Below are 23,737 nucleotides of genomic sequence, written 5' to 3'. Positions count from 1 at the left end.
GAAGAGGCTGCAGGACCAGATAAATAGATCCCAGGGAGGGTTGGAGGCCCGGTGACGGGAGGGAATTGTAGGCTTTAGGGGAGTATCGGCGTTCAGAGGTTTGAGTGGGACCTCGGGCAGGGACAGGGAGATAGGAGACCTCAGTCGCGGGGAAGTTGGAGTCCTCGGGGGGCTGAAAGGGAAATGGTCAAAGGCCTCAAGGGGAGGAAGAAGAGAGATGGAGATCTAAGGATGGGGAAGTTTGAGGTCTCGGGTTTGGGGTAGAAATATTGAGGAGCGATCGGAGGGATTGGTTTGGTGTCCTATCACGGGGGGTTAGCGAGGCAGATTTACTGAATCCAGCAGGTAAGTAGAAAGCAACTTACCTTGGTCCAACAGTCCTCATCTTCCTGTAGCTACAAGATTTCCCGAGGCTCAGAAAACCCAGTCATCCAGAGTTAAATTTAAAATGATGCATAAAATAGGGCACGCAGCCTCATCATAATATTTAAATTACCAACCTGCCTCCTGGCTGTCCGCCCCAATATCCTGCCTCCGTTAAAACTGGAAATGTGCAGATTGGAGGTGGGTTGGGGTCGGGATTCAGACTTGTAACACTATAACCTCCCAACTAACTCAAACCCAACGTTTTTTGGGGTTAAAATTTCCCCAACACGAGCCAAAACTGCACTCCATATTTGGCCTCACCATTGATCTTTTTTCAAAATTCTTTCATAGGATGTGGGCATCGCTGGCCAGGCCAGCATTTATTGCACATCCCTAATTGCCCTTGAGAAGGTGGTGGTGAGCTGCCTTCTTGAACCGCTGCAGTCCATGTGGGGTAGATACACCCACAGTGCTGTTAGGAAGGGAGTTCCAGGATTTTGACCCAGCGACAGTGAAGGAATGGCGATATAGTTCCGAGTCAGGATGGTGTGTGACTTGGAGGGGAACTTGCAGGTGGTGGTGTTCCCATGTATTTGCTGCCCTTGTCCTTCTAGTTGGCAGAGGTCTTGGGTTTGGAAGGTGCTGTCTAAGGAGCCTTGGTGTATTGCTGCAGAGCATCTTGTAGATGGTACACACTGCTGCCACTGTGCGTCGGTGGTGGAGCAGGTGAATGTTTGTAGATGGGGTGCCAATCAAGTGGGCTGCTTTGTCCTGGATGGTGTCGAGCTTCTTGAGTGTTGTTGGAGCTGCACCCATCCAGGCAAGTGGAGAGTATTCCATCACACTCCTGACTTGTGCCTTGTAGATGGTGGACAGGCTTTTGGAAGTCAGGTGGTGAGTTACTCACCTCAGGATTCCTAGCCTCCGACCTGCTCTTGTAGCCACGGTATTTATATGGCTACTCCAGTTCAGTTTCTGGTCAATGGTAGCCCCTAGGATGTTGATAGTGGGGCATTCAGCGATCGTAATGCCATTGAACGTCAAGGGGAGATGGTTAGATTCTCTCTTGTTCGAGATGGTCATTGCCTGGCACATGTGTGGTGCGAATGTTACTTGCCACTTATCAGCCCAAGCCTGGATATTGTCCAAGTCTTGCTGCATTTCTACACAGACTGCTTCAGTATCTGAGGAGTCACGAATGGTGCTGAACATTGTGCAATCATCAGCGAACATCCCCACTTCTGACCTGATGATTGAAGGAAAGTCATTGATGAAGCAGCTGAAGATGGTTGGGCCCAGGACACTACCCTGAGGAACTCCTGCAGTGATGTCCTGGAGCTCAGATGATTGACCTCCAACAACCACAACCATCTTCCTTTGAGCTAGATCTGTGCAACAGTGAGACCAATTCTGACCAATCCACTGTCCTCCAGGTACACCTCAATACCTGATTTTCCCTATTGTTAACAGCATTCTAAAGGCCATATACTTTCAAGCTATGATCAGCATTCATTCCCAAATCCTTTCCCCTCGCGGCCTACCAGTAGAGAGCGTCTCAGGTCACCTGGCAGATTGGAGGACCTTGTGGTTGGCCTGCTCCCAACCAAGCCTACCATCCACAGGTTGTATAACCTCTCGCCTGCCTTCCTCTGACTGCCGGCCCACATTTCCAACTATAGTTAATGTCTGGTCTGCCCTTCAGCACCAACAAGCAGTGTCTACCAGTCCACTGAATGCCTCCTCTGACCAGTGGACACTGTGTGGAATTTGCTTCTGATTTACCCTGTTTGTACAATTTTCATTAAATGCCGTTATTTTAGTCAATGCATTTTAACAAAACAGTGTTGTCACTTCTTTAAGAAGGGCCACTTGATGTGTTGCTGTGGGGCTGGGCCTGGATTTCTACTGGCCTATTGTAAAATAGGAATCTTTCCTATGACCAACCTGTAAATTTAGTGCTGTAATTTTAATGGGAGGCACTTAATACATCCCAGTGGCATTGTGCTTTGCCCACAGTCCCACTGACTTATCTAAGTTGAGACCCTTTCTTAGTAAATACATGTTTTCTGCCACCTCCATCTCTATGCATCGCCTGAGATTTATCAGCCCACTTACATAATTGTTCCATCTTTTTTGATATAATCAATTTATTTTCTATCTGCTAAATACCCACATAGTTCTGTGTCATCAGCAAAGTTACTACTAGAGACTCCCTATTTCATAACATCATTCACCTAGGGAACATGCCTGGTCCCATTGATGAGCAGCCCCTGTCTTTTGTTGCCAAGTCATTTCCAAGTCCAACTCAGCAGTTTGTCATTCATTCCATTAGCCTTAACGTTCCCTACCAACCTCACACGACGAATTCTGTCAAAAGCCTTTTGAAATATCCGAGTAAATCACAATTCCTGGATTACCGCAGCCCCCCACCCCCACCCCACCTCCCACACGAGCGCAGTTATCCCCTCAAAGTATTCCAGTAGGTTTGTATGGTGTGGCCCATTGCTGATTGCTCCCAATGATAGCTGTGCTCTTTAGAAATTTCTTTAGGGTGTCTCATACCACTTTCTTTCCCCACTATGGATGTTAGATTTACCGGCCTGTAGCTGCCAGGTCCCGTCTGATTTACTCCTTTTTTTAAATACTGGAGCTACATTTGTCATTCTGTTGCTGTCAAAAGGCAGGAAAGTGTAATTAGGTTTGTTCACCAGTGAAATCCATCTCTTAGGCAGCTGTGTTCTGAGGCCTGTTGAATCAGCCTCCAGATTCACTCAGGACTAGTATATCTAAAGGGTCAATGTCCCTTTTGAATAAGGTTCAGGCCACGTTGGTGCAAGGTGCCAATAAACATGTTGTGGTAACATTTAGACACTGTAATAGCCGAAGCTGCATTAAGTCACATCATGGCCATACTTGGCATCACACGTAGTAAAAGCTACACAAAACTCTCCTGGGCTTTTCTTTCCTTCCCCGAAACACTGATGATTTCACTTTGACCAAAAGGCTAACTCATTTTTCAGCCTTGCTGAAGTGGGACACTTCGATGCTCGATTTTACTTTTTTTTTTACCTTAGCTTTCGCCTCCACCTGAGCTCCGTTCTGAACAAGATGACGGACCACATCCGCTTGTCCTGCCCTGGCAGCCATATGCAGTGCTGTTTCTCCTCTCTGAAACACAGCAAATGTGGGACATGGGTTATAAATAAAACCAATTTCATGCCACTCGTAAAATTTAGAGTAAATGTTCGCGATGCTCCATTTCCGGATTCAAACGCTTGCTCAGCAGCGTATGGATGGGGTAACGATCAGCTTTTGAGAGTTGAAGCATTTCCGATTTTCCACACCTAATTCTCCAACCTGAACCCTGACTGAGCAAGACACCAACGCATCACCTCATTACACCTCCCTCCTCCCCCGCCACCCCACAATTTGATGGGTCTGGCAAAACAGGTGCAGACAGCGCTCGCATTTTTATGATGCTAAATTTTTCAGTTTCTTCACATCTTTCTACAACATTAACATGTTTCTCATGGTGTGTTCCTAGTTCAGCAATGTCTCAATCAAATTTTCATCCTCGTATTCAAATCCCATCTTAGCTATGCCCTGACCTTATCCCTTCTGACCTACATGTGACTTCAATCCCACACCAACGTGCTTGACTCTTAACTGCCCTCTCAAGTTGGTCTTGCAGGCCACTCGATTGTATCAAACCACTTAAACAGCACCATGAGAGTACCTTTAACACACGGACTGCAGTGGATCAAGGATGCGAGCCACCACCATCTTCTCAGGGCAACTAAGAATGGGCAATAAATGCCGGCCTTGCCAGTGATACCCACATCCCAAAAATGAATTAAACAAAAAACCCAGCCGAATACCATTCTCTCCCTACATGCATCATCAAATTGATTCAGTTCACAGATATTCTAGGCCGTTAAGCGTAGCTGCAAATCCCTGTGACTATTTTTTTTTAACCCAGTTGTTTACAAGCCCAAACAACAGGCTTTCTGCTGAAAGTGGTCTGTGACTTCCATCACTTGTACAAATCAGCAACAGTATGGCAACATCTATAATTCGGGGGATCTCCCAACGTAAGCATAGAGGGAGATTCTCATGAACATACAGATGTTGAATTTGTGAGGAGAAACAATTGAATAACGTTATAGTTAGGATAGGATCAATTAATGACCTCATAGTGACAGACAGATAGAATTAATTAATGACCTCATGGTTAAGGCGCCCCGAGGCAGCAGCGATCATAATATGATTGAATTTTACATTCAGTTTGAGGGAGAAGAGTGGGTCTAAGACTAGAACCATAGAAAAATTACAGCACAGAACGAGGCCATTGAGCCTGTCGGTCCATGCCGACAGAAAAAAAAACTAGCCGCCCAATCTAATCCCAACTTCCAGCACCTGGTCCATTGCCTTGCCAGTTACAACATTTCAGGTGCATGTCCAGGTACCCATTAAAAGAATTGAGGGTTTCTGCCTCCATCACCATTCCTGGCAGTGAATTCCAGACACCCACCATCCTCTGGGTGAAAAAGTTTTTCCTCATGTCCCCTCTAATCCTTCTACCAATCACCTTAAATCTGTGCCCCCTGGTAATTGACCTCTCCGCAAGGGGAAACAGATCCTTCCTGTCTACTCTATCTAGGCCCCTCATAATTTTGTACATCTCTATTAAGTTACCCGTCAACCTCCTCTGTTCTAAGGAAAACAACACTAGCCTATCCAATCTTTCCTCATAGCTGCAACTTTTGAGCCCTGGCAACATTCTTGTAAATCTCCTCTGCACTCTTTCCAGAGCAATTATGTCCTTTCTGTAATGTGGTGACCAGAATTGCATGCGATACTGCAACTGTGGCCTAACCAGCGTTTTATACAGTTCCAGCATTACATCCCTGCTTTTGAATTCTATACCTCGGCAAATAAAGGAAAGCATTCCATATGCCTTCTACACCACTCTATCTACCTGTCCTGCCACCTTCAGGGACCTGTGGACATGCACTCCAAGGTCTCTCACTTCTTCTAACCCTCTTAACATCCTCCCTCAATATTAATGATTTGGACTTAAATGTGGGAGGCACGATTGGGAAATTTGCTGATGACACAAAAATTGGCTGTGTAGTTGATCATGACGAGGACAGCTGTAGATTCCAGAAAGACTAGTTTTTTGAACTTAAATAAATTCAATTATGAGAAAATTCTAAGCGGAGGACCCACCATCTGTGGTTAACTAAAAAAGTTAAAGATAGTATCAAATTTAAAGAAAAAGCATATAATTGCACAAAGATGGGTGGCAGGTCAGAAGATTGGACAGAATATAAAAAATACCAAAGAATGACGAAAAAATTATTAAGTCGGGAAAATTAGAGTACAAGAGAAAGCTGGCTAGAAATATAACAATAAGGGTTTCTATAGATATTTAAAACAGAAAGGAATTAACAAAGTGAGCGTTAGTCCTATAGAAGCGAGTCTGGGGAATTAATAATGGAAAATAAGGAGATAGAAGATGAATTAAACAGGTATTTTGCAGCAGTCTTTACTATAGAGGATACAAGTAACATCCCAGAAATAGCTTTAAATCAGGAAATGGAAGGGAGGGAGGAACTCAAGAAAATTACGAACACCAGGGAAGTGGTACTGAGCAAATTGTTGGAGCTGCGGGCTTTCAAGTCCCCAGGTCCTGATTGACTTCATCCTGGGGTCTTAAAAGAAGTGGCTAGTAAGATAGCTGATGTGTTGGTTTTAATTTTCCAAAATTCCCGAGATTCGGGAAAGGTTTCATTAGATTGGAAAATAGCTAATGTAACTCCTTTATTCAAAAAGGCTGGGAGACAGAAAGCAGGAAACTACAGGCCAGTTAGTTTAACATCTGTTATAGGGAAAATATTAGAAGTTATTATTAAAGACGTTATATCAGGGCACTTCAAAAAATTTAAGGTAATCAGGCACTGTCAACATGGTTTTGTGAAAGGGAAATCATGTTTAACCAATTTATTGGAGTTCTTTGAAGAAGTAACATGTGCTGCGGATAAAGCGGAACAGGTGGATGAACTGTACTTAGATTTCCAGAAGGCATTTGATAAGGTGCCCCATCAAAAGTTATTGCGGACAATAAATGCTCATGGTGTAGGGGGTAACATATTGGACAGAAGATTGGCTAGCTCAGAGGAAACAAAGAGTAGGCACAAAGTATAAGAAAAGGAATAAAACCGGACAAACCACCCGGCACCAACCTAGGCACCAGAAACGTCAAAGGCAAACCCAGCCCTATCGAACCTGCAAAGTCCTCCTCACTAACATCTGGGGTCATGTGCCAAAATTGTGCGAGCTATCCCGCAGATTAGTCAAGCAAGAGCCTGACATAGTCATACTCATGGAATCATACCTTACAATGTCCCTGACACAACCATCACCATCCGGGTATGTCCTGTCCCACCAGCAGGACAAACCCAGCAGAAGTGACAGCACAGTGGTATACAGTCAGGAGGGAGTTGCCCTGGGAGCCCTCAACATTGACTCCAGACCCATGAAGTATCATGGCATCAGGTCAAACATGGGTAAGGAAACTTCCTGCTGATTACCATCAACTGCCCTCCTTCAGCTGATGAATCAGTGCTTCTCCATGTTGAACACCAATTGGAAGAAGCACTGAGGGGGACTTCAATGTCCATCACCAAGAGTGACTCGGTAGCACCACTACTCACCGAGCTGGCTGAGTCCTAAAGGACATAGCTGCTAGACTAGGTCTGCGGCAAGTGGTGGGGGAATCAACAAGAGGGAAAAACCTACTTGACCTCGTCCTCACCAAACTACCTGTCGCAGATGCATCTGTCCATGACAGTATTGGTAGGAGTGACCACCACACACGCCTTGTGGAGAAGAAATCCCGTCTTCACATTGAGGGTACCTACCATTGTGCGAAATGGGATAGATTTCAAACAGATCTAGCAACTGAAAACTGGGCATCCATGAAGCACTGTGGGCCATCAGCAGCAGCAGAATTGTAGTCAACCATAATCTGTAACCTCATGGCCTGGCATATCCCCCAATCTACCATTTCCATCAAGCCGGGAGACCAACCCTGGTTCAACGAAGAGTGCAGGAGGGCATGCCAAGAACAGCACCAGGCATTCCTAAAAATGAGGTATCAGCCTGGTGAAGCTGCAACACAGGACTACTTGCATGCCAAACAGCGGATGCAGCAAGCGATTGACAGGGCTAAGCGATCCCACAACCAATGGATCGGATCTAAGCTCTGTAGTCCTGCCACATTCAGTCGTGAATGGTGGCAGACAATTAAATAGCTAACAGGAAAAGGCTGCTCCACAAATACCCCCATCCTCAATGATGGGAAAGCCCAGCACATCAATGCAAAAGACCAGGTTGAAGCATTTGCAACAATCTTCAGCCAAAAGTGCTGAGTGGATGATCCATCTTGGCATCCTCCTGAGGTCCCCAGCATCACAAATGCCAGTCTTCAGCCAATTCGATTCACTCCGCGTAATATCAAGAAACGACTGAAGGCAATGAATACTGCAAAGGCTACGGGCCGTGACAATATTCCGGCAATAGTACTGAAGATCTGTGCTCCAGAACTTGCTGCGCCCCTATCCAAGCAGTTCCAGTGCAGCTACAACACTGGCATCTACCTGGCAATGTGGAAAATTGTCCAGGTATCTCCTGTGCACAAAAAGCAGGACAAATCCAACCGGCCAATTACCGCCCTATCAATCTAATCTCAATCATCAGCCAAGTGATGGAAGGGGTGGTCGACAGTGCTATCAAGAGACACTTGCTCAGCAATTGCCTGCTCATTGACGCTCAATTTGGGTTCCGCCAGGGCCACTCAGCTCCTGACCTCATTACAGCCTTGGTTCAAACATGGACAAAAGAGCTGAACTCCAGAGGTGAGGTGAGAGTGACTGCTCTTGACATCAAGGCAGCATTTGACTGAGTATGGCATCAAAGTGCCCTAGCAAAACTGGAGTCAATGGGAATCAGGGGAAAAACTCTCCGCTGGTTGGAATCATACCTAGCACAAAGGATGATGGTCGTGGTTGTTGGAGGTCAATCATCTCAGCTCCAGGACATCACTGCAGCAGTTCCTCAGAGTAGCGTCCTAGGCCCAAACATCTTCAGCTGCTTCATCAATGACCTTCCCTCCATAAGGTCAGAAGTGGGGGTGTTTGCTGATGATGGCACAATGTTCAGCACCATTTGCGACTCTTCAGATACTGAAGCAGCCCATGTCCTTATGCAGCAAGACCTGGACAGCATCCAGGTTTGGGTTGATAAGTGGCAAGTAACTTACGCGCCACGCAAGTGGTGGGCAACGACCATCTCAAACAAGAGAGAATCTAACCATCTCCCCTTGACATTCAATGGCATTACGATCGCTGAATCTCCCACTATCCTGGGGGTTACCATTGAACAGAAACTGAACTGGACCAGCCACAGAAATGCTGTGGCTACAAGAGCAAGTCAGAGGCTCGGAATTCTGCGGCAAGTATGAATTTGGAGAACGCTTTTGTGACAGTTTCTTGGAGCAATAGGTTGGAGAACCGATTAGGGATAAAGTTATCTTAGATCTCGTTATGTGTAAGGAAGCAGGGTTAATAAGCAATGTCATAGTAAAAGATCCACTGGGAAATAATCATCATAATACCATTGACTTTCACGTTAAGTTTGAAAGTGACACATTTCTATCACAAACAAGAATCTTAAACTTAAACAAAACCAATTACAAAGGTATGAGGGGAGAACTGGCTAAGGTTAATTGGGTAAATAAGACTGGAAGATATGGCGTAGAGCATGGCTACCCGACCCAAACCCGACCACGTGTTGGGTTCAGGTCGGATCGCTCTTCTGGGTCCGGCATTTGGGCTCGGGTCGGATCGGGCTGGGTCGGACACAGTGACAGCCAGGATGTCAAAGCAGGAAACGTGCATTTGGACTCCACACTAGTCTGCAGTGAGTGACTATCCAAGGTACAGCACAACCTCGTTAATATAATCAACTTTATTCCAGTGGTTAGGTCGGGTCAGTTCGGGCACGGGAAAAAAATCAAAGGACTCGGGCCGGGTTGGACGTGGTTCTGTTGGGCTCGGGTTGGGTTTCATTTGCAGACCTGAGCAGGCCTTTAGTATGGCGGTAAATGAACAATGGGAAACATTTAAAGAAACAATTCTAAGGGTTCAACAAAAGTACATTCTGTTCAAAAACAAAAACTCATCAAGAAAGACCCATCCATGGTTCACTCAGAAAGTTAAGGAGAGTATTTGGCTAAAAGAAGAGGCTTACAATGTTGCAGAAAATAGTAGCTAGTCTGAGGATTGGGAATGTTATAGAAACCAGCAAAGGGTCACCAAAAAGTTGAAAAAAAGTGACAAAATAGAATCTGAGAGTAAACTAGCCAGCAATATAAAACAGATTGTAAGAGCTTTTATAAGTACATAAAAAGGAAGAGAGTAGCTGAAGTAGACGGTGGTCCCTTAGAGGCAGAGACAGAAGAAATCATCATGGGGAAAGAGCTAATGGCAGAGGCAGTGAACAAATATTTTGTGTCTATCTTCACAGTAGAAGACACACATTCCATACCAGAAATAGGCAGTAATCTAGGGGCTAAAAAGAGACAGGAAATTAAGGATATTGATATCAGCCGAGAGCAAGTATTGGAGAAACTCGAGGGACTAAAATCTAAGAAGTCCCTGGGGCCAGATGGCTACATCCTAGGGTTCTGAAAGAGATAGCTACAGAGATAGTGGATGCACTGGCTATGATTTTCCAGAATTCCTTAGATTCAGGAATGGTCCTGTCAGATTGGAAGTTGGCAAATGGTTACACCACTTTTCAAGGAAGGAGGTGGAGAGAAAACAGGGAACTACAGGCCAGTTAGCCTAACATCAGTCATTGTGAAGATGCTGGAAACTGTTAATAAAGAAGTCTAAACATTGCACTTAGAAAAGCATAGTATGATTAGAACAAGTCAGCATGGTTTTACTAAAGGGAGATCCTGTTTGATAAATGCATTAGAGTTTTTTAAGGGTGTAACTTGTCAGGAAGATAAAGGGGAACCAGTAGATGGAGTATACCTGGATTTTCAAAAGGCATTCGATAAGATGCCACATAAAAGATTAATGGCCAAGATAAGGGCTCATGGTGTTGGGGGTAATGTATTAGCACGGATAGAGGATTGGTTAACAGACAGGAAGCAGACAGTGGGCATAAATGGGGCATTTTCAAGTTGGCAGGCAGTGAATAGTGGGGGGCTGCAAGGATCAGTGCTGGGGCTTCAGCTATTTACAATCTATATTAACGACTTGGATGAAGAGACAGAGAATAACGTATCTAAGTTTGCTGATGATACAAAGCTCGGTGGAAAGGTAAGCTGCAGGGAGGGTGTAGAGAGGCTGCAAAAAGATATAGACAGGTTAAGTGAGTGGGCAACAAGATGGCAAATGGAGTATAATGTAGGGAAGTGTGAAGTTGTTCACTTTGGTCGTAAAAATAGAAAAGCAGAATTTTTTTTTTTAAAAGGTGTGAATCTGGTAAGTGTTGATGTTCAGAGAGACTTGGGGGTACTCGTACAAGGAACGCAACAAGTTAACATGCAGGTGCAGCATGCTATTAAGAAGGCAAGTGGTCTGTTGGCCTTTATTGAAAGGGGATTGGAGTACAGGAAGAAAGAAGTCTTACAAAAATCGTACAGGGCTTTAGTGAGACCGCACCTGGAATACTGTGTGCAGTTTTGGTCTCTACACTTAAGAAAAATATACTTGCACTGCAGGCAGTGCAGCGAAGACTTACTACATTGGTCCCTGGGATGAGAGGGTTGTGCTACGATGAGAGGCTGAGTAAATTGGGCCTATATTCTCTGAGTTTAGAAGAATAAGAAGTGATCTAATTGAGACATACAAGATTCTGAAAGGGCTTGAGAGGGTATAAGCTGAGAGATTGTTCCCACTTGTCAGGGAATCTAGAACACGGGGACACAGTCTCAGGATAAGGGGCCAATTATTCAGGACTGAGATGAGGAGAAATTACTTCACTCAAAGGGTTGTGAATCTTTGGAATTCTCTACCCCAGTGGGATGTGGATGCTCCATCATTTAAGGCTGAGATAGACAGATTTTTTGTCTCTCAGTGGGTCTCTTGTAGGGGCGGCACAGTGGCTAGCACCACAGCCTCACAGCTCCAGTGACCCGGTTTCAATTCTGGGTACTGCCTGTGTGGAGTTTGCAAGTTCTCCCTGTGTCTGCGTGGGTTTTCTCCGGGTGCTCCGGTTTCCTCCCACATGCCAAAGACTTGCAGGTTGATAGGTAAATTGGCCATTATAAATTGCCCCTAGTATAGGTAGCTAGTAGTGGAATATAGGGACAGGTGAGGATGTGGTAGGAATATGGGATTAGTGTAGGATTAGTATAAATGGGTGGTTAATGGTCGGCACAGACTCGGTGGGCCGAAGGGCCTGTTTCAGTGCGGGATCTCTAAATCTAAAACATCAAAAGTCAGCAGTGTGATGGAATACTTGCCTGGATGGGTGCAGCTCCAACAACACTTGAGATGCTTGCCACCATCCAGGACAAAGCAGCCCACTTGATTTGCACCCTATCCACCACCCTCAACATTCACTCCCTCCACCACTGACGCACAGTGGTGGCAATGTGTACCATCTAAAAGATGAACCGCAGCAACTCACCAAGGCTCTTTGACAACACCTTCCAACCCCGCGACCTCTACCACTTAGAAGGACAAGGGCAGCGGATGCATGGGAATACCACCACCTGCAAGTTCCCCTCCAAGCAACACACCAACCTGACTTGGAACTATATCACTGTTCCTTCACTGTGGCTGGCTCAAAAGCCTGGAACTCCCTTCCCAACAGCACTGTGGGGGTGTGCCTACAGCCCAAGGACTGCAGCAGTTCAAGAAGGCAACGGGCAATAAATGCTGGCCTAGCCAGCGATGCCCACATCCCACGAATGAATAAAAAGGGTCATTTTCTTGTTGGCATGATGTAACGAGTAGTGTGCCACAGGGATCAGTGCTGGGGCCTTAACTTTTTACACAACTTATATGAATGACTTGGATGAAGGGATCAAAGGTATGGTTGCTAAATTTGCTGATGACACAAAGATAGGTAGGAAAGTTGGTTGTGAAGAGGACATAAGGAGGCTACAAAGGGATATAGATAGGCTAAGTGAGTGGGCAAAGATCTGGCAAATGGAGTATAATGTGGGAAAATGTGAAATTTCCATTTTGGCAGGAAGATTGAAAAATAAGTGTATTATCTAAATGGTGAGAGAGTGCGGAGCTCTGAGATGCAGAGGGATCTGGGTGTCCTCGTGCATGAATTGCAAAAGGTTAGTTTGCAGGTACAGCAAATAATTAGGAAAACTAACAGAATGTTATCATTTATTACAAGGTGGAATTGAATACAAAAGTAGGGAGGTTATGCTACAGTTACATAGGGCAATGGTGAGACCACATCTGGAGTACTGTGTACAGTATTGGTCTCCTTATTTAAGGAAGGTTGTAAAAGCATTGGAAGCAGTTCAGAGAAGGTTTACTAGGCTAATACCTGGAATGGATGGGTTGTCTTATGAGGAAAGGTTGGACAGAGTAGACTTGTATCCGCTGGAGTTTGGAAGAGTAAGAGGCGACTTGATTGAAACACAAGATTCTGAGGGGTCTTGACAGGGTGGATGTGGAAAGGATGTTTCCTCTTGTGGGAGAATCTAGAACTAAGGGTCACTGTTTAAAAATAAGGGGTCGCCCATTTAAGACAGATATGAGGAGAAATTTTTTTCTCTCAGAGGGTTGAAAGTCTTTGGAATTCTCTTCCTCAAAAGGCGGTGGAAGCAGAGTCTTTTACTATTTTTAAGACAGAGGTAGATAGATTCTTGATAAGCAAAGAAGTTGAAAGGTTATCGAGCGTAGCAGGAATGTAGCAGGTTACAATCAGATCAGCCATGATCTTGTTGAATGGCAGAGCAGGCTCGAGGGGCCGAGTGGCCTTCTCCTGCTCCTAATTCATATGTTTGTATGTGTGTAGCTTTCTGAGAAGCCGGTAATTTGTAACAGGAACTGCCAATAGTGCTGGTTGGGGATGCGGAGGGAAAGGTGTTGTGAGCTAAACACTAGGAAAATGTTATTTTTTGTGAAATTATTTCATTTGGTTATTGATATACAGAACATGGAATCCGGCTGTTAAACTGCACAACCAGGTTTGACGCATTATACTGGCTGTTAGACTGGGCACCACTGGACTCTGTTCAGTGAAAACAAGTGATGAGATGAGCTCAGACTTCTCCCTGATATTAAACAGTTTTCTGTTCTCCTGCCAGTTTGTCTACCAACATTAAGGACCTAAAGGTGGTCCAGTTGCACCTCTGGGGGCTGCTTCTGACTTCAATTTTGACGTTTAGACAAGATAACTTTACTTGGATTGTAGTTATATTGCAGGTGGAGAGAGACAAGTTCTTTGAGGTGCTTCCATGCCACTTCCCAATGGATTAACCTGAGTCCTGATTGCCTCAAACAGCAGTTACACGGCAGATTCTGTGTGGGTGCAACATGAAATTCTACAGGGTTCAACATTTTGTAATTACCAATTAATCAAAAAACATAAACTAGCAGTGGATCAAGATGTCGAATATTGACAGTGTTGAGCAATACTCTTGGGTACCATCACACAGATTCATTCCAAAGAGATTTGACAAGACTCTGAAATGATTTAACACTGGGATGTTCATCTCAGATCCTTTTTGAAAAACACTGCTGGTTGGCCAACACATTGCCTAGCCAGTGCTGCTCATCTTCACACATCAGTCTCTTTACGAAAGACAAACTTGAATTTATATAGTGCCTTTGACGACCTCAGGCCATCCCAAAGCGTTTCACAACCCATGAAGCATTTCTGGAGTGTAGTCACTGTGGTAATATCGGAAACGCTGCAGCCAATTTGTGCATAGCAAGTTCCCACAAATAGCATTAAGATAAATGACCAGATCTTCTGTTTTAGGTTTTGGGAGAGGAGTAGATATCAGCCATGACACCAGAGAGAACTCTCCAGCTCCCCTTTGAATAGTGCTGTGGTATATTTTACATCCATCTGACAGGGCAGATGGGGTCTTGGTTGAACACGTTACACATCAGTAACCCACACGGTTGACTGGCTTTAAGTTTGTTGCCCCACAACATAATCAGACCACCACAGTGTAAATTTTGAGAGACTTTGCTCCTGGCATGGAGTCTTGCTCAACAGTACTGCAGATCTGAGAAGAGTGCAGAGATGAAATTCAAGGGCTGAAAATTCAGGAGCAGCACATTATCATCCATGCCCCGTTTTCTGATTCACAATTCCGTCAAGTGAGATTTTGAGACATTGAAAAGTTCCCCTTAACGTTTTACTCCAGAATGTTTTTATTTTAGTCTCTCTGAATCTGTATTTCAGGCAAGGCATAAACAACAGAGCTCAACTAAATCAGCGGCTCACCAGCATTCCTGCTAATGGCACATTCCCTTGCAAATCCAACTGTTCAACCTGACCTTAACCAGCAGTTTATGTGGAGCTGAGTTATGGCACCATAAATAAAACTTCACAGAAAAACCCTTCCTGCATTAAAATATTTTATCTTCAAGATGCAAATTGATATTAAAAACAATTCCCAAGAGTAATCTGATGGTTGCTTGGTGACACAGTTCAATGAGGCACTCTAAGAGGCCTCATTGATATGGTGGAGGGGGCGGAGGGTGGGTGTACACCTTCATTTTCTCTACATCTTGCAAAACGAATTTCCTTCAATTGAAAATTATTGTGACGTAGGAAATAATTCTGATTTGGCCAAATGAGTTTTTCCCTTCATCCTGAGAATTATCGATTAGTTATAATGAGGGACTTTAATTATCCAAATATAGACTGGGCTAGTCGTAGTGTGAAGGGCAGAAAGGAGCAAGAGTTCCTACAGTGTGTTCAGGAGAATTTTCTGCAGCATGTTTTCAGTCCAAAGAGAAAGGAGGCACTGCTGGGCCTGGTTCTTGAGAATGAGGTGAGCCAAGTGGATCAAGTATCAGTAGGACGAAATTGGCTGAGTGATAGGAAACAGAGAGTAATGGTTAATGGATGTTTTTTGGACTGGAAGAAGGTTTGTACTTGAGTTCCCCAGGGATCAGTGTTGGGACCCTTGCTCTTCCTGATATATAATAATGACCTAGACCTTGGTGTACAGGGCACAATTTAAACTTGGAAGCATTGCATACTAAGGGGAAGATAGTGCGGAACTTCAAAAGGACATAGACAAGTTGGTGGAATGGGTGAACAAGTGGCAGATGAAGTTCAATGTGGAGAAGTGTGAAGTTATTTATTTTTGTAGGAAGAACATGGAGAGACAATATAAAGGGCACAACTCTAAAGGGGGTACAGGAGCAGAGGGACCTAGGTGTATATGTGCATAAGTCATTGAAGTTGGCAGGACAGATTGAGAGAGAGGTTAATAAAGCATACAGTATGCTGGGCATTACTAAGAGGGGCCTAGAGTAGAAGAGCAAGGAGGTTATGTTAAACTTGTCTTGAACACTGGTTCAGCCGCAACTGGAGCATTGCATCCTGTTCTGGGCACACACTTTAGGAAAGACATGAAGGCATTAGAGACAGTGTAGAAAAGATTCATGGGAATAGTTCTAGGGATGAAGAACTTCAGTTATGAAGATAGATTGGGGAAGTTGGGACTGTTTTCCTTGGAAGAGAAGGCCAAGAGGAGATTTGATAGAGGTATTCAGGGGTCTGAGCAGACTGGATAGGGAAAAACTGTTCCTACTCCTGAAAGGATCAAGAACAAGAGGGCACAGATTTAAACTAATTGGCAAAAGAAGCAATGGCGACATAGTTAAGTTCTGGAATGCACTGCTAGAGAGTGTGGTGGAGGCAGGTTCAATCGAGGCATTCGAAAGGGAATTAGATAGTTATCTGAATAGGAAGAATGTGCAGGGTTATGGGGAGAAGGCAGGGGAGTGGCATGAGGTCAATTGCTCATTCGGAGAGTCGATGCAAACACGATGGGTCGAATGGCCTCCTTCAGTGCTGTAACAATTCTGTGATTCTGAGATCCAATTTCTCTGAATGCTTAGCATTTGTGCATGGGGTTTCCAACATTGAAAGCAAAGGGGCGCCACAGCCAGCGGAGAGGCTCATGATCAGCCCAACTCCAACTCACACTCCAACAGGATGAGTGAAGCCTCGGAAACGTTATCGCTAAAATACTCCCTCAGAAAACATTCCAGTACTTTTTTTTGGCTGGACAGTCTTCAAATTAGAAGAGAAACTGTTGTCTAATTTGTAACAGTTTGAAGTGACAGTCTGTGATACAAGTACTGAAGTATTTACAACTTATTATAGTCCTTCCTCAATTTGGAAATTGCATTTTTGTTGGAATATATAGGAATTGCGAGATGGAAAAAGAGTAGTCCATCTAGTTCTCCTTCTACCATCCTGGTAGTCACACGATACAATGATAATGGAGTTGTTGAGACGAATCATAGCAATCAATCTCTATCAAATAGTCTACAACAGACCTAGAAATGACAGGAAGGGGTGTACTTCAGTCCAGGTTGATGCAATAGTTATTTCCCTTTGGGTTTGTAGAACGTGATCAAACATTTACCACTTAGCTCTCGTAATGGTACACAAAGCTTCCCCTCTGAGTGTTCATTTAAATTTGCAAAATAGCTTGCTCTTAAAATACCTTTAGCCCTCCTTGGCTTTAGAAATGGACAAAATGCTTCCTTACCACGTTTGTTGTGTTTGGTGATGCTCCGCGTTGCATTAATTGTGTCACAATATTTGCATGTCCCATGAATGCAGCAACATGAATAGGTGTTAGGCCCGACTGCAAAGAATAAGGTGGGTCATACAGAGAATATACTGTTCAGCAGGATTTTACAGCCTTTTTGATAAACAGGCAGTACAGCAATAAATATACACACACACACCAATACACATGTACAAACAACACTTGCGGCCTCTCACAGACACAAATACATACACAAAAACACAATCACATATGCGTGCATACAAAAAATACAGATGCACAAACACATCGATACACACAAAAATGCATGTGCACACACACACCCACACACAAAGTACACCTGCACAAACACAATGCATACACAAACATACACACACAAAGTACACATGAACAAACACATGGATACACACACGTACCAATACCCACAGTGGCAGAAACAGACATGAATACCCACAAAGACACATGTACATGCGTACACATGTGCATGCACATACAAATGCACACGCAGAGACAGCGATACAAAAATGCGCACAATCACATCAACACACACAATTATAAACACACTTATTAATACCCACTCACACACACAAACATTTTGCTGTTACCTCAGTAACTGCCTGAATTGATGCTCCATACTTCAACAACAGATCCATTACTTTAATCCTGTTTTTCTTGCATGCGATATGAAGCGGGGTGAAACCATTCTGCAACACAAATTCAACATTTATTCATTATTCAATGCTTTGCAACTAATCATTTCACGATGAACAGACTTGTCCTCTTTCATCAAAAGCCTTTTTTTCGAACACTTGTTTTGACTGTACCATAGTGTAGCAAAGGAAATAGGAAGACCAAGAGGGATCAAGAGAGTTACATTAGTGCGAATAACTTACATTCCACAGCATTACAACAGAATCTTGTATTTATAAAACACTTCTAACGCAGTAATATGTCCTAAGGCACTTCACAAGAGAATTATCAGACAAAACTTGACACCGGGTCACATAAGAAGATAGAAGAATGGTTACCAAAAGCATGATTAAAACTTTAAGGAGCAGTTTTAAGGAGGAAAGGCACAGAGGTTTAGCAAGGGAATTCCAGAGCTTAAGGCCTCAGCAGCTGATGCACGGCTGCCAGTGGCGGAGCAAAGAAAATCGAGGGATGCAAATGGAATTCTTTAGACATTTAAATTAATGGGTCACTTATGGCTTTTTTTTTACAACCTGTGTGGTATTTATGATCCTTTTCACTCCTTTGATACATACCTACGAAAATCCTTTCATCTCTAGTCGCCTGATCCCAAGCACTCAACCTCTCCCACTAGCAAACTTGCCCATCTTGCGTTGCAATAGTATTGATTCTTTCTATTCCTCAAGGTATCATTTACCTACTTGTTGCCCTTCCTGCTTTTCAGGCTGTGCCCGCCCTTTCTTTTATTTGTTTAGAAATCTGAGCATTGACATGGAGAAAACAGAGACCTCGTTGTTATGTAGAGAGCTCCATCCATTGAAACTCACTTAAAAGAGGTCATCAATAATGCTGCATTTGTTTTTAAACGTCTTAATAAAATGTTCATATTTGAAGGGCTGATTCGTGGAGCCATTTGGCCTTCCACTTCAGTCTGTAAAACCAAATCAAACTTTATCTGTATCATTATAGTATATAATTGCAAGAAGTTGTTGTTTATCTATGGGAACCCCTTGCAGGGAGTCTGCTGCTCATTACTGATGTTGTTGCAATTGGTCTGTTTAGTGACCTATTGCAAGCTCTGTCCCTTTTCTTGCCCCACTCTGAAGTAAAGTCTCTCTGTTAGAATAATTTTAAATATAGTCAATGGCTTGTAATGTTTCTTTAAAGCAACTTAAGATGCTGAGGCGGCAAAAGGTTTTAAGATACTAACCAGTCCCCACCACCGCCCCCCCACCACTTCATCCACCTACATTAAAAAGAGTGACCTTTGTGACTGTGCACCCAATGACCCTTAGAAAACAGATGATAGATTTGTAAAGATCCTTCAGCCAGTCAATGATGGTTTATCCCTGTTTCCCTTGGCCAGACGTTGGTGTAACATCCATTAGTTGCCACTAGTTGTCCTCAGTGCACCCTACAAATGCATTTACCACACTGCAGCAAGGGTGAGTGCAAAGTGGTTTCCATAGCAATGCTTTCTTCTTAGACCTGGCTGAAATGTCCCGAAATGAACTGCTGCTTAAAGTCAAATGCCAAACAGAAACCAAATGCTGATATCTTCTTAGTAACAGAGAACTTGCATTTATCTGGCAGCTCTCAAATCCTGAGGGCATCTTAAAGTGCTTCACAGCCATTTAAATACAACAACCAGCATTTATATTGCGCCTTTAATGTAGTAAAACATCCCAAGGTGTTATTAAACAAAATTTGACCGAGCCTCATAAGGACATATTAGGACAGGTAACGAAAAGCTTGGTCAATGAGGTAGGTTTTAAGGAGCTTGAAGGAAGACAGTGGACTGCAAAGGTGGAGATGTAAAGGGAGGGAATCCCAGAGCTTTGGGCCCAGTCGCTCGGATGGTTGTAGGGCTGGAGGAGATTACAGAGATAGGGAGGGGTGAGGCTATGGAGCGATTTGAAAACAAGGATGACAATTTTAAAATTGAAGCATTGCTGAACATGGAGCCAATGTAGGTCAGTGAGGACAGGGGTGAAGGGTGAACTTTTGATGTGTAGTCACTGTTGTTTTGTAGAAAAATACAACAGCCAATTTGTGCACACCAAGGTTCCACAAACACTATTTTTTTTTATTTATTCTTGGGACGTGGGCTTCACTGGCTAGGCCAGCATTTATTGCCCATCCCTAATTGCCCTTGAGAAGGTGGTGGTGAGCTGCCTTCTTGAACTGCTGCAGTCCATGTGAGGTAGGTACACCCACAGTGCTGTTAGGAAAGGAGTTCCAGGATCTTGACCCAACGACATTGAAGGAACGGCAATATAGTTCCAAGTCAGAATAGTGTGTGGCTTGGAGGGGAACTTGCAGGTGGTGGTGTTCCCATACATCTGTTGCCCGTGTCCTTCTACGTGGTAGAGGTCGCGGGTTTGGAAAGTGTTGCCCAAGGAGCCTTGGTGCATGGGTGCAGTGCATCTTGTAAATGGTACACACTGCTGCCACTGTGCGTCGGTAGTGGAGGGAGTGCCAATCAAGCAGGTTGCTTTGTCTAGATGGTCGAGCATTTTGAGTGTTTTTGCCTCCAGGCAAGGGGAAAGTATTCCATCACACTCCTGACTTGTGCCTTGTAGATGGTAGACATGCTTTGGGGAGTCAGGAAGTGAGTTACTCGCTGCAGGATTCCTAGCCTTTGACCTGTTCTTGTAGCCACGGTATTTATATGGCTTCTCCAGTTCAGTTTCTGGTCAATGGTAACCCCTAGGATGTTGATAGTGATTCAGCGATCGTAATGCCATTGAATGTCAAGGGGAGATGGTTAGATTCTCTCTTGTTCGAGATGGTCATTGCCTGGCACATGTGTGGTGCGAATGTTACTTGCCACTTATCAGTCCAAGCCTGGATATTGTCCAGGTCTTGCTGCATTTCTACACGGACTGCTTCAGTATCTGAGGAGTCGTGAATGGTGCTGAACATTGTGTAAGCATCAGCAAATATCCCCACTTCTGACCTTACGACTGAAGGAAGGTCAATGATGAAGCAGCTGAAGATGGTTGGGCCTAGGACACTACCCTGAGGATCTCCTGCAGTGACGTCCTGGGACTGAGATGATTGACCTCCAACAACCACAACCATCTTCCTTTGCGCAAGGTATGACTCCAACCAGCGGAGAGCTTTTTCCCTGATTCTCACTGACTCCAGTTTTGCTAGGGCTCCTTGATTCCATACTCGGTCAATTGCTGCCTTGATGTCAGGGGCAGTCACTCTCACCTCATCTCTTGAGTTCAGCTCTTTTGTCCATATTTGAACCAAGGCTGTAATGAGCTCAGGAGCTGAGTGGCCTTGGCGGAACCCAAACTGAGCTTAGTTTAGTTTAGTTTAGAGATACAGCACTGAAACAGGCCCTTCGGCCCACCGAGTCTGTGCCGACCATCAACCACCCATTTGTACTAATCTTACACTAATCCCATATTCCTACCACATCCCCACCTGTCCCTATATTTCCCTACCAGCTACCTATACTAGGGGCAATTTATAATGGCCAACTTACCTATCAACCTGCAAGTCTTTTGGCTGTGGGAGGAAACCGGAGCACGCGGAGAAAACCCACGCAGACACAGGGAGAACTTGCAAACTCCACACAGGCACTACCCAGAATTGAACCCAGGTCGCTGGAGCTGTGAGGCTGCGGTGCTAACCACTGCGCCACTGTGCTTAGCAGGTTATTGCTAAGCAAGTGCCGCTTGATGGCACTGTTGATGACACCTTCCATCACTTTACTGATGATAGAGAGTAGGCTGATGGGGCGGTAATTGGCCAGGTTGGATTTGCCCTGCTTTTTGTGTACAGGACATACCTGGGCAATTTTCCACATTGCTGGGTAGATGCCAGTGTTGTAGCTGTACTGGAACAGCTTGGCTAGGGGTGCGGCAAGTTCTGGAGCATCGGTCTTCAGTACTATTGCCGGAATGTTGTCAGGGCCCATAGCCTTTGCAGTATCCAGTGCCTTCAGTCATTTCTTGATATCACGTGGAGCGAATTAAATTGGCTGAAGACTGGCATCTGTAATGCTGGGGACTTCAGGAGAAGGCTGAGATGGATCATCAACTCGGCACTTCTGGCTGAAGATGGATGCAAATGCTTTAGCCTTGTATTTTGCACTGATATGCTGGGCTTCCCCATCATTGAGGATGGGGATATTTGTGGAGCCACCTCTTCCTGTTAGTTGTTTAATTGTCCACTACCATTCACGACTGGATGTGGCACTGATTCATCAGCTGGGGAGGGCGGTAGGTGGTAATCAGCAGGACCAGATGCCATGACACTTCATGGGGTCTGGAGTCGATGGTGAGGACTCCCAGGGCAACTCCCTCCCAATTGTATATCACTGTGCCGCCACCTCTGCTGGGTCTGCCCTGCCGGTGGGACAGGACATACCTGGGGATGGTGATGATAATGTCTGGGACATTGTCTTTGAGTATGACTATGCCAGGCTGTTGCTTGACTAGGCTGTGGGACAGCTCTCCCAACTTTTACACAAGACCCCAGATGTTGGTGAGGAGGGCTTTGCAGGTCGACAGGGCTGCGTTTGCCGTTGTCGTTTCCGGTGCCTCGGTCGATGCTGGGTCATCTATCCAGTTTCATTCCTTATTGACTTTGTAGCGGTTAAATACAACTGAATGGTTTGCTAGGCCATTTGAGAGGGCATTTAAGAGTCAACCACATTACTATGGGTCTGGAGTCACATGTAGGCCAGACCAGGTAAGGACAGCAGATTTCCTTCCCTAAAGGACACCTGTGAATCAGATGGGTTTTTACAACAATCGACAATGGTTTCATAGCCATCATTAAACTAGCTTTTTTTAAATTTCAGATTTATTAATTGAATCTGAATTCTAACTTCGAACCCATGCTGCCAGAGCAATACCCTGGGTCTCTGGGTTACGAGTCCAATGACAACACCACTACGCCACCACCTCCCCCTAGATGCTACCATGAGCTAATAATGATATTAGCTGAGGGATAAACATTGGCCAGGAGACTTCCCCTGCTCTATGAATAGTACCATAAGATCTTCTACAGGTAGATGGAGCCTCGGTTTTATGCACTGCCCAAAAGGGTGAATGAAAGCGAATTGGTGAATATATGAACAGGAAAAATTTACAGGGAGAAAATTTGCTACGGACAAAGAGGAGAGGGTAGTGGGATTAATTGGAGAGCTCTTTCAAAGACCCAGCCTGGCCGAATGGGCTGAATGGCCTTCTTCTGAGCTATAATGGTTTAGAAGTACAGACGAAACCTCCTCTCTGTTATAACAGAAGGCTGATCAGTTCTGGAGTCAGTCATGATCAGTACTCACCAGTGCTTTGGCATTTGGATTGGCTTTCTTTTCCAGCAGTACCTTGGCAACCTTATAATGGCCACAGTGAGCGGCAACATGTAGTGCTGTCAGGTAGTCATTGGTCACGTCATCGACTGGCACGTCATGGTGGAGGAGCAGCTTCACAGAATTCAGATGATCTCCTTGCGTTGCCATGTGCAGAGGGGACAAACCATTCTGATGGAGCACAGACAGACAGTGAAAGGACACAGATACTCAATCACTACTAAGTCATAGAGTAATACAGCACAGAAACAGGCCCTTCGGCCCAATGTGTCCATGCCAGCCAGCAAACCTATCTATTCTAATCCCATTTTCCAGAATTTGGCCCATTGCCTTGTATGCTATGGAGTTTCAAGTGCTCATCTAAAGACGTTATTAAATGTTGTGAGGGTTCCTGCCTCTACCACCCCTTAGGCAGTGTGTTCCAGATTCCAACCACCCTCTGGGTGAAAAAATATTTCCTCAAATCCCCTCTAAACCTCCTGCCCCTTACCTTGAATCTGTGCCCCCTGGTTATTGACACCTCCGCT

At 44.6% G+C, this 23,737-nt stretch overlaps 1 protein-coding gene across 1 annotated transcript in view; it reads right to left on the bottom strand.

Moving 5' to 3' along the window:
- ank3b (ankyrin 3b) overlaps positions 1–23,737 on the bottom strand; it is a 439,316-nt gene that overhangs the window by 182,587 nt on the left and 232,992 nt on the right. Inside the window, exons 10-13 of the mRNA XM_068052458.1 lie at positions 23,184–23,381; positions 17,791–17,889; positions 17,165–17,263; positions 3,436–3,534 (exon numbers count right to left, since the gene is read on the bottom strand). Of these exons, the coding sequence (XP_067908559.1) occupies positions 3,436–3,534; positions 17,165–17,263; positions 17,791–17,889; positions 23,184–23,381 (495 nt within the window). The remainder of the gene's footprint in view (positions 1–3,435; positions 3,535–17,164; positions 17,264–17,790; positions 17,890–23,183; positions 23,382–23,737) is intronic.

The sequence above is a fragment of the Heterodontus francisci genome, chromosome 20, assembly GCF_036365525.1.
Source record: "Heterodontus francisci isolate sHetFra1 chromosome 20, sHetFra1.hap1, whole genome shotgun sequence".
NCBI lineage: Eukaryota > Metazoa > Chordata > Chondrichthyes > Heterodontiformes > Heterodontidae > Heterodontus > Heterodontus francisci.
This window is presented reverse-complemented; position numbering and strand designations above follow the sequence as displayed.